The sequence below is a fragment of the Malaclemys terrapin genome, chromosome 7, assembly GCF_027887155.1.
Source record: "Malaclemys terrapin pileata isolate rMalTer1 chromosome 7, rMalTer1.hap1, whole genome shotgun sequence".
Lineage (NCBI taxonomy): Eukaryota > Metazoa > Chordata > Testudines > Emydidae > Malaclemys > Malaclemys terrapin.
This window is the reverse complement of record NC_071511.1, coordinates 123,770,886-123,782,962: the sequence shown is the minus strand read 5'-3', so window position 1 is coordinate 123,782,962 and position 12,077 is coordinate 123,770,886. Positions and strand designations below refer to the sequence as shown.

Genomic DNA, 12,077 nt, shown 5'->3' with positions numbered 1-12,077 from the left:
GTTCTTTACCTTGGTTGGGGGCAGGCACTGTCTCTTACTGTGTGTTTGTGTGGGGCTTAGCACATTGGGGCCTATAAGCACGATTGCAATACACATAATCATTTGAAATACCCCTATGCTAATCAGATTTCCTTTGTTTCATTGTTTCTTTCCCCTTCTGTAAATATTAGGTGAATCTTTCCTAAGTCCATCTCTCCAGTTTCCTAATAGTATATTATTCTCTGAACCACTTTCAGTTTGTCAGTATCTTACCAGTATTCAGGTGTCCAGAAGTTCCTGTATGACAATCCTTAAAGACGTAATATTCTTACCTTAAGTGTATTTTATAAGGTGGCAGTGTGGCCTAGTGGATAGAGCTCTGGACTGGGACTTAGGAGACCTGGGTTCTATTTCTGGCTCTCGCCTGATGGGTGGCCTTGTGCACGTCATGTGCCTTCCTCCTCTCCCCCCCGCCCCCGCTTTGTGCCTCAGTTTCTCCATCCTGTAAAATGGGGATAATGGTACTGATCTCCTTTGTAAAGTGCTTTGAGACCTACTGATGAAAAGCACCAATATAAGAGTGGTGTTATAATACATCTAGAATTCTGACACCATATGTGATGGAACTCTTCATTACTGTCAACCCTTCCAATTGTCCATTCAATAGGATTGTGGCTTAATTCTTTACAGTAGGATCTTATGATTTCATTTACCCTGCAAAAACATCCTCCCTTTGGTGTATTGTACCTGCCTCTTTGAGGATAGTGGGGTGCTCCCAGAGGTGGGAGGTACTGTGTATGCTTTTTGGTATAACTCTTTTGCTTTTTTATTAAAATAAATAATTTGGATTATTCTATATTTAATACTGAAAAGAAAAAGGGGTTGAGTGTATTAATGCTATGAAAGGGGCCAGAAAATTAGGCCCTGTATTTCATGGTCTTTGTAGGCTGATAAAATAGATCTGATGAACATAAGTCCATGTGAAATTGTTATTCCTTGGAAAGTTTAACTATTGAAAGTTTATGCAGTATAATACAAATAGGAGAGAACTCTCCTGGGCTCCTAGATGCTGTGGCCATCCAAAACCATCTGCTGTAAATGAATGCAAAGCATCCAGGGGACCTGTTGGTTCATTCTGAAGCACTAGAATCCATTCTACCAATATTTTGTATTTATATTATTTAGTATTGAAGTATTCACTCCAAATCAACATAATGATGGAAAGTACAAGTGGTTTGTGCATGGTATATGAACTGTGAGTAGGAGGTAAAGCATATGAATTTTGTGGGGTTTGATGTTAATGTTGCCTTAACTGCTAGTTTCCTTAATGTTTAGTGATTATGTTGTAAAGGGGTAGAAATGAACCCTTGTGCAACCTGAACTATAGTCAAGCTTCTTGTATGGGAAACATCACTCTGTGTATGTAGTTTTGTAGGCAAGACTCATGGCATTGCCTACAGTTAAGGTTATCTGACGCTTCCCATCGTCCATCTGGTTTCAATTACTTATAACTGGGTTGAAATTTTCCTTGCTGGGTCTCTGTATCAGGCTCATTTTTTCAATCAAGATGGTTTAGCAATTTCCAAGAACAAGGCTAGGCAAAAACTCATTTTACCCATATTAAAAATTTCTAGCAGCTTCTTGTCTGAAACACTCTAGTGCCCCCATGCTTTGGGACAATTACATGAAATTTGCCAGTAGGGGTGGGCTTTGTGTGAGGGATGTGCTTTTTGCCATCCCCATGAAAATCTGCCCAAATGTGGCTAAGTTGTAAGCCTTTGAAAAATTGCAGTCTCCACACTCTCAGTAGACTCCCAAAGATTCTATCTGCTTTGGTCATGCTTCAGCCTGGGGCATTTGCAGTTCTGGGCTGCTGCCACTGTACCAGGTCAGGGCACCTGAACTGAGAGCAGGGAGTCTGTCTCTGCTGTGCTCTCAGTGAGGCCTGCTAGCATGGAGGAGCCTATGCAGTGTTGAGAAGGAAACATCGGTTTCAAATGCTCCGGGAACAAGAGGTGGACTCGGGGGAGGAATGTAGAATGGAAAAAGGAGCCACTGTGGGAGAAGGAACTGATAGCAGGTCTACACTACAGCCGGGATTCAGATTCTGAGATCGATCCGCCGGCGGTCGATTTAGTGGGTCTAGTGAAGACCCATCAAATCGACAGCAGATTGCTCTCCAGTCGACCCCTGTACTCTACCCCTGACGAGAAGAGTAAAGTAAGTCGATGGGAGAGTTTCTTCCATTGACCCCCCCCCGTGGTGTGGACCCTGCGGTAACTCAACCTAAGGTACGTCGACTCCGGCTACATGAATAACGTAGCTGGAGTTGCGTACCGTAGGTCGACTTACCGCGGTAGTGTAGACATAGCCTGAGACTGGAGACTCCCAGGGGGTTGGGAGAAAGGGAGAGTGGCTCTGGAAGCACGGTGGGGGAAGGACAGGAAATGACTGGGCAAGGGAACAGGAACTGGGAGGAAATGAGGTGTGGGTTGTTGGAACCAGTAGGTTGGCAGAGACTGGGCCTGAGAACCAGTGGGGTTGGGGGGAGAGGGAGATCTGGCAAGGAGCCAAGGTATAGGGGTAGAACTGGCATTGGCTGGGCAAAGAGTGGGATAAGGAGACAGAAGAGGGAGATTGGGACTGGGAGCAGTTGGGACCCCAGCAGTGTGAGAGGGGAGTTAAGATTGGAGGCCAGGGTAAGGGGAAGAAACAAATCAGATAAAGAGCTTGGAAGGGAAGAACTAGAACTGGCTGGCCGAGGAGACTGCCAGATGAGAAGCCCGAGAATGGATGTGATTGTGTAACTAAAGACTGTACCATAATGCATATGGACAAGGAGGCCAAATGAAAGTTGCACAGATAGTCTTAATTCTAGTATTTCCTAACTTTTGAGTTCTTGACTTCACAACCTTTTAACATAGTGTGTGTGAAATGTTTTATAATACGTAGAAAATAGCTATAATGATCTGTACCATCAGGGGGTAGCATACCATGGTGGCTCTTTAATGCTTATCAGTTACATTAAATAGTTCAGTCTGCGGTTAAATAACCCGAATATTTGCAAGGTATTCCTATGATGTGCATAGGAGAACAAAAGTGACTGCTGCAGATACTGAAATGATTTGTTTGTTTATCATTAGTAAAACTGTCGAGAACAAGACCTTCCAATAGGTATAACAAGGCCATGGTCCTCCAGTCCAAATTCCACAGGCAGACTACTTCATCCCATTGAAATCAGTAAGATTCTGGGCTGCTGCCTGAGACCACACCTGTGGAGCAAGTGCAAGATGAGCTCTATAGTACAGTTAAAGTTTTATCACTCATATAATCGGCTTTGAGTATATTGTAGGGAGGTCTCTCTGTCCTGTTTGTTATTCTACATGTCTGTTGCAATTTGGATGGTCTTAGGGCTTGTGTACACTTACCTGGGGATAGATGCACGGCGATCAATGCATCGGCGGTCAATTTAGTGGGTCTGGTGAAGCCCCACTAAATCAACCGCAGATCGCTCTCCCATCAACTCCTGCACTCCACCAGATTGAAAAGAGTAAGGGAAGTCGACGGGAGAGCGTCTCCCGTTGACATCGCATAGTGTGGACCCCGCGCTAAGTAGATCTAAGCTATGTCGACCTTGAGTTACACTATTTGCGTAACTCAAATTGCATAGCTTAGATCAACTTTTCCCTGTAGTGTAGACAAGGCATCAGATAACTACATTCAGTGCAGTTCATATTGGATCCTGTTCTAACAGACTTTGCTCCCTTCCTTTTCCCACCCTCCCTTCCCCAGCTGATAACAAGACGAAAAAAAAAGTAGCCCATCGGGACAGGAAGCAGGACTTCTCTGCCTTCAAACAGACAGACAGTGAGATGAAGGTTAAAATATCACCACAGCTCCTCCTGGCAATGCACCGTTTCCTGGCAACAGGCAAGTACGGCTTATCGCAGCTTGCAATCACACAAGTGCCTGAGAGCTAGATTGTCAGTGGAGGCTGCGAGGCCAGTGGGCAGTGCTGGCAGGGAGGGAGGCTGGACAATGGGGTGACAAATAATGCCACTTTTGTGTATTTTGTGTTTTCTTTTTAAATTCTCTCCTCTCCTGTGTTCAGTGTCGGCATGAACCCTCTGAGACATTTACCAGGGGTGGACCAGTAACTTTAAATTGGTCTGAAAGGTAAGGTTGAATGCAAGTGCCACACTGCATGTGTAGAGTCAGCCAGGTTAATGACTAGCGAGTACACCCCATTAGGGAGAGTTCAGGGAACAAACTAATAAGGACGCTGTGCCAACTGGCCAGTTCACTGGACTGCTAACTGTAATTCCCCTTTGGTGGCTCATCTGGGAAGAGATCCTGGACTTCAGGGGGAAAGTGTAACCTGTTCCATGGGGCTTTGACTCCAAATGAAAATGTCTCTTTGCAAATTAAATGCAAATTGAACAGGTTGGGGGATTGTATTTTTAAAATGGATTTCTTGTTGGCCTGTGGGGCATGAGTTGGTGGCTTCAGTCCAGTTTTCAGTGGGCAGATGTCTGCATTCCCAAATCACCATGATGGTTGGTCCCCCTCTGGGCAGTCTTTGCAGAGAGCCCATGGATTGCGTAGGCAACAGCGACTGGATTTTCTTTTCATCATAGAGTTGGTCTCTCTGCATCAGAGATAAGACCCATTAGCAGCAGCGTGTGTGAAGCTTGACCTGTTATTGCTCACGCTGTACCTGTTTGGTGTGTAGGCAATGGCTTTCCATGTACAAGCCTTTCAATCAGCACCTTTCACCATTGCTACTTCCAGTGAAAGGAAACAGTTCAACGGGAAAACGCAGCTTTAATAACAAATAACACTTCGTTCATTTATGTGCACGAAGTTCGATGGGAGTTCCCAAACACCGTCTTGACAGATTTTTATTGACTTAATTTGCGGGTGCTGTTTCTGTGCTTGTCTAGGAAATGTAAAATGATTTTATAATTTAAATCGAAGTCTGGCTGTGAAAGCATTGCTAACGAAGTCAGACATTACAGTTTGGTTGGACTGTTCTAAAAGCAGACCAGGATCTGCAGACAGTCCAGTGTCTCCAAAGTCCTGTTCTGAAACCAGTGTTAGCAAGTATTTGGCATTTTGCATGTCTACTTCTTGAGTGTCCCTGGCCTAAATCCGCTCCACAAAAAGCTGGGTTTTTTTCCACTTCAAATAGCTCTCCTTGGGAAGGTTGAACAGTAAGAGCAAGAGGTTATAAGGTGTGTTCTGTGTGCTATGCATTAATCCCACTGGTGTGAATTTGCCTGCACTCTGCCTCTCACTTTGAGCCGTTGTCCCCATGTGGGCTGTGGCACCTTTCCTTTATTTCTTCTTTGGGTTTACACAGTGGGCCTATCTATAGCAATTTTCTAGGTCTATGAACAATCAGAGACCTTTAGAAACAAATGCAATAAATAATGAATCCACTATAACATCATTTCAAAACGAAACTGAAAGGTCCTTTGGACCCCAATTGTAAACCCATTCCCTTCCCATTCCATGAGCAAGCCCAAATAACTATGGCTTTCTGAGCTCTCAGATGGGCAAATTCCTTTTCCCTTCATGTTGGGAAGATCATTCTCAGTCATCTGAAACGTATGTTATTAACTCAAGGAGGGCAAATACATTTGTAATATCTGGGAACTGGAGTATTGTTTCTGCTTGAAAATCTGCCACGGGGTATGTATACACAGGGATAAAAAACCTGTGGCTGGCCCAGGTCAGCTGACTCGGGCTCTGGCTCCAGGCTGAAAAATTGCTGTGTAGATGTTTGGGCTCGGGCTGAGGGTGGCCCGTCTACACAGTAATTTTTAGCCCCGAAGCCTACACCTGAGTCAGCTGCGATCGTGCCGTGGGTCTTTTATCCCTGTGTAGATGTACCCTAAGAGGCTCAAAAGACAGGAAAACTCCAATTCTATACCATATGCTTCTGTTTCCATGTTTCTTAACAACTAATGCCAATTCATTCCCATGCACGTGAGGTATAATGCCAAGTTGTGTCTTGTGTTTATAGAAGTAGAAGCATTTGGCCCATCCCAGATGTCAGAGAAGATCCTCCTAAGGCTGCTAAAACATCCTAATGTCATCCAGGAGCTGAAATACGATGAGAAGAACAAGAAAGCCCCAGAATACTACCTCTACCAGAGAAACAAGCCTGTCGACTACTTCATTCTCATTTTACAGGTTAGGCACATGACTAGATATACGTGAATCATGATATCTGTCTCCTTACTCCTTCCCTTCCAGATCTAAACTTTATTTAAAGTTATATTAGTCTTCTTCTTAAGGTATGGAGCCAGGACACCAGGGCTCTCTTCCTGACTCCCTTGCTAGGTTGCTAACTTTGAGCAACTTGTTCAACTGCTCACAGCCTCAATTTTAACCTCTGTACAGTGTGGATAATAGGCCCCTACTGCAACAAAAGTGCAGCCAGTATTATTTGGTCAGGCAACAAAGAATTTTATGTCCAGTTGAAACAGTCGGGAAAACATTGGTAGGCAAAATGTAATGACTGGAAATGACATTTGGCCAGGACACTCTAGCTAATGCATTTTTTTTTTCTTGCAAAAAGTGCCATGGGATGTATGATAGCTGATCAAAAACTCATTTTTTATGTTTGAAAGTCTGCACCTCTAGTATCATGGCACAATTGTTTAGTATTAATTTAGGGAAGAGCGCCACCTACTGAATTGCCAACATCGCTTTCTCCAGCACTGTGGGTTTTCCTGGAGGTTCTCCATCCAAGCAGTAACCCTGGCCTGATCCTGCTTAACTTGTGTGATCGAATGAGATTACAGGCCAAGGATGAGGAAATGCTCTTTTGTCTTTGAGATTAGGAAGGATATTTTCTCATTAATTTCTTCAGCGTTCATCTCCTGAGCTTTACTCCTCAGGAAATAAGCAGCAGGAGCATAGGAATACTTGTCTACACTGAGATTGAAACTCAAATCTCAGAGTAGACTGGGTTCAGTTGTATTTACAAAATAGCTTTCAAAACAATATTATAGTAATATAACTTATGCTGTAAACCAGGGTTGTAGACTCTTACGTGGCATTAAACATAAAGATGTCCTTATTTTTCCATGATCTTAGTAATAAAGAACGAAAGGAGAAACAAAAATGTGGTGCTGTGTATCCAGTTGAGCTTTGTTAATATGGATTGCTTTCCATGAGGAATTGGCAGCTCTGTAAACTCCCACACTTCTGCAGTGGATCACTGCAGTTTGAAATACACTGGAGGCAAGATAATAGATCAAGTGCTGTAGGATGCAGTATTGCGTGAGCATAATAAAGAGCACGCATTAAGACAAACAAACCATCTTGTAATAAGCAAGCATATAATTAGTAAAAACTAACATGCTGTTTTTAGAAGAAACTTTTCTACATGCCTATGTCACATCTGAAAGTGAGTGTATAAAAAGACACGTGCTGTAAAAGTGGTACTAAGGTTTGGTTCTACCAGAACAAGTATCAGCAGATAGTAAGTACTTCCCTTTGGTTTGCAGTATGGTCAGTCTCTGATCTGGATGTCCCAAGGTATATTAATACTCTTCACATAGCAAATGTACAGTTCTGTAAATTAATTTCATTTAATCTCAAATAGTCAATTACTGATTTCTGAAATGTAATTTATTTCCACTGGATAGGCTCATCTCTTCCGCACCAATACATTATGTGGCAATTTGTAACTCCCCTCCCCCCCCCCACACACACACTCAAAATTCATGTTGTGTCATTAAACAACCTTGGGGGAAATGCCAACACAGACCTGTCAAGTGTGGCAGGACACTTCTAGTATCATGCCTGTGGAATTTTGCTGCCTGATTCTCAGCTAGCAAACTGCTCGGCATGCTGCACTCTTGTTGTGTGGCCCAGATTTGGCAAGGGTGACGTTTTTGGTGTGTGTAACTAATGAAATAACTAGGTCGCAGAATTGAGGGCCCATTTTTACAGCTAACTGCCAGCTCAAAACTGTTCAACCATTAACTTCAAAGGGACTGCCAAGTGAGGATTCGACCTGCATACATCTAATTTCAGGGTTGGAGTCTATGCCTGTGTGATGAATAATCGCCAGTAATTACTCAATTGAGTCTACGAGGCTGAACACTGTATTTTTAACAAATTACGAACAGTATGTTTTTGAAATAATTATAAAGCTCAAACGTACTTCTGGCCCGTTTATGCTGTCGGATTCCCTTTTGCACTACTCATCTTGGACAATTAGACTAGATGATTTGATTGCACTTTACTGCACTAGCACACTGCTGCATAGTTTGATTGAAAATACCGATGGGCAAGGCTGATTATTTTTAAATGGTTTTTAATTGAACTAAAAAAAAAAAAACACTTGGAAACATGTATATTGGTCTTAGGTTTAGTGTAAGCGTGTTTTTACAAAACCTAAATTTTAGCCTCAGTTTGACCTGGCTATCCATTCAATGGCATATTTATCCATTATATGTGGGAGGACCCAGTCTGTTCCTTCTCTCCAGCCCAGCAGAGACTGAGAACACTGCAAATAATTAATTAAATTCTGTTTACCCTTCCTTCCGCCCACAAAATATAGTTTCAGCTTGATATGGAATCAGATTTCTTCTTCCCTTGTCCCAAAATCCACTAGTGATGCACTGCACTGGGAATGGAGTTGAAAATAGGGTCCTACTAGGTAGTTACTGAAGCTTCTAATTTTATACTTTGAACATTAAAAATACATTTCTAGAAGAGATACTTCTGTTCTTTTTCTGTATTAGGCTCATGGGTATAGAGTGGTTATGTGCTGTTAAATAACTTCTGTGTTCCACACCAGAAGCAACTGCATTTCTGTGGTGGTGTACTTGTGCATAGTTTGTAAAGTGTTTTGGGATCCTTTGATAAGATCCTGTATAAATGTCAGTATCAAATAGTAAGGGATGTGGAATTTGTAAAACCGTTGGAAACCAACTAACCCAAAAGAACCTTGAGAAAGGGGATTCAGGACTCCTTCAGGGATTATGGATTTCTTTTCTGTGGGGGAAAGCATACACCCTTAACTTCACCCTCCCAAAATATGTTGAGCTTACTCCCATTCCCAGTTGAGATTTCCTGTGTTTGTATTTGGAAAGGCCTTGTGTGAATTTGGGCAGTTACCTGAAATGAGTAGATCTGTCTTGATGGACAAACCGTATGTAGTATGGGCTTTCTCAGATTGGAGACCACTCCTTCCCTTCCGTTCGAAGTAAATGGCTTAGTGGTGCACAAACATTCTTTGGAAGTGGAAAAAAGTAGTACCATTGAGAAGCTACTGTATGTCTTTGCAGTGGTGAGCCCGCCCACCATGCTGAGTTAAGTTAGCTGGAGCAGATATGAGGCTGGAAAGTTTTGGGACTGATTTGAGATGTAAGTTCTACCCTTGTCTGTGCATTTTTACGGACTTCAGCAGAAGGCAGGAATTAACCCTAAATTGCTGCTTTGGGCAAGGCTGCGGCTTTCAGGATACAAGTCTGTTCTAAGGTCTCTGGATCTTTGGAATGCTTGAGGCCCCTTTTAATTATGGCTCTCTCGTTTTCCTCAACAGGGGAAAGTGGAAGTGGAGGCTGGGAAAGAGGGAATGAAGTTTGAAGCTGGTGCTTTTTCCTATTATGGGGTGATGGCCCTCACAGCATCGCCAGGTACGTTCTCTTACCTTCCGCTTTTGAAATTCTTTCATGCCCAAGCATGCCTCTCGCTGTTAATGTGGATGGAGTGAGCTGTGTAGGAGAGACCCCTGTGGTGTTTGATGCAGCTGGCATCCACAATACATGGTAGCATCCTGCCAATGTAACTAGCTGCCTGGTGTTTCACACCTGGGCGTGGTTGATGCTGGTTGTGATATTAACTCACGAAATCTGACCAGTTGTCACAAGTTTGCCAGATTGCAGGCTGTGAGCAGACAAGAAGTCTGCTAGTCAGTGACCTGTTTTTCTGGTTGACTACAGGGACCGTTGGGTTTGGGTTTTTTGGTTTGTTTGTTTTTAATAGCAGCATAATAGGGACTGAAGGAACAGGATAAGTAATACTAAGTACTAGAAAGACATATGGTGCTGTCAAATGAAAATGACTCTTATCAGGAAACAATGATGATACATCTTAATAATCCTAGGGCTTGTCTACATGGCAAGTTACTGTGCCGCAAGCTCAGGTGCAAATCTACAGCACAGCAGCTTGCCGCGCAGTAACATCCCGTGAGGCCACTGCTACAGAGTACTGAAAGCCCCCAAGTATAGCAGTGTCCACATGGGGCGATACCGCGTGGCAAGCTGGTGCACTGTAGATTGGCATCCTCCTTTGCGAAGCAATAACTCCTCTTGTAGACAAGTCTGAAGTTTCTGAAACAAGCCTGAGAATTATCAGTTCTACTGGAATGAGGAAGAGAGATTTTCCCATTATGCAAAGATGCTGAAAATCAGTCCATACAACCAACTTGCACAGAAATGTATCTTCTTTAAAATATATGTAAGAAAAATATAGGCAACTGCAATGAGAAAAGCTAGTTGAGACCCAGGTGAATCCTCATTATAAAAACCATAATCTTGTGAGCCAGGTACCCTGTCAAGCCACCTCCATCACATAAGCATGTATTAGACATTCACTGTGGGCTAACCCTGATTACAAGAAGTAAAGGTAACACTTCAGTTGTCTCTATAAGTGTGCTGCTGTCTTACAGCCGTACCACCTTGGGCTGTGATTCTGTCACATCTCCAGAGTTAAACCAGGCTGGGCTGGCTCAGTGTCTAATGGGAGACCTCCAGAAATCTCAAGTGCTGCAGAAAGTGATGTTAGTGATTCAGTGGGTGGTACCTGTCCATCTTAGACGTATTGAGCCACTGCCCCCGCCAGGGGACGTATTTTATTGCTGAAAATGCTGCCTTTCAGCTAGAGACCAAAACCAAGATTCTGATCAGCTGAAGTAATTAAAAATCCCACAACACTTTTCACAAATATTGGTGGGTTAGTCTAGCAGTTACATTCTGCCAACCTAAAATTCCTTGAATGGCTTCAAAAGGAGTTTTTCTTCACTCACCCAGAAATTTGTTTCTGGTGTTACAGGAGCAGAATGCCTTCCATGTTCCACCCAAGAAGTAGCTGCAATTCAAAAGTGGGTTAATGATCTCAGTATATATTGTTAAATGGCTTTGAGAGACTTTAGGATGAAAAGTACTATATATAAATAAGTATCAGGGGTAGCCGTGTTAGTCTGGATCTGTAAAAAGCAACAGAGAGTCCTGTGGCACCTTATAGACTAACAGATGTATTGGAGCATGAGCTTTTGTGGGTGAATACCCACTTGTGTCTGACGAAGTGGGTATTCACCCATGAAAGCTTATGCTCCAATACAACTGTTAGTCTTTAAGGTGCCACAGGACCCTCTGTTGCTTTTTATATATAAATAAGCTATTATCATTTCCTTGTAAGAGTGGATGGTTAGAGTAAATTCCAGAGACAAAAGCAATTCTCTGGGACATTTGTGATGTAAGCAGTAATCTATGTTGCCATTTAGCTGACATTTTTCTGAATATATGTTAGCAATTTCACATTCAAAGTAGGGAGCAATTGTTCCTTGATTACGTGTGCTGAAGTTAAATAGATCTTACTGCCACCCTGTAGGTTTTTGAACAGCAGATTTGCTAAAGCACAGATCCTTGGAAGAGTTTTGTCTGTGCTCTAGAAACGGTCCAGTGTGTGTGTATGTTTTACACCCTTCCTGTTCCCTCAATTTTGAGGCTCAGCTCTTAGAATACAGATGGGTCTGGGGGATGCCAGAGCATCAACTCTCATCTGACATATACCAACACCAGGGCCGGTGCAAGGAAGTTTCGCGCCCTAGGCGAAACTTCCACCTTGTGCCACCCCCGCACCCAGCTAACCCCGCCCGCTGTCCCCTCCCCCCGCCGCGGCAGCTAACCCAGCTCGGCCCCCCTGCAGCAGCTACCCCCCCCGCCCGCAGCTAACCCCGCCCGCCGCCCGGGGAGCCCCCCCTCTGCAGCAGCTAACCCCGCCCGCTGTCCCCTCCCCCCCGCCGCAGCAGCTAACCCTGCCCGGGGATCACACCCCAGCTCACCTCCGCT

The 12,077-nt window shown here is 43.6% G+C and overlaps 1 protein-coding gene across 3 annotated transcripts in view; it reads left to right on the top strand.

Annotated features, from left to right (window-relative positions):
• Positions 1-12,077, top strand: part of CNNM2 (cyclin and CBS domain divalent metal cation transport mediator 2) — a 186,383-nt gene that overhangs the window by 138,186 nt on the left and 36,120 nt on the right. For all 3 annotated transcript variants that reach the window (XM_054034136.1, XM_054034135.1, XM_054034137.1), the window contains exons 3-5: positions 3,772-3,909; positions 6,008-6,177; positions 9,548-9,641. In XM_054034136.1, coding sequence (XP_053890111.1) covers positions 3,772-3,909; positions 6,008-6,177; positions 9,548-9,641 — 402 coding nt within the window. The remainder of the gene's footprint in view (positions 1-3,771; positions 3,910-6,007; positions 6,178-9,547; positions 9,642-12,077) is intronic.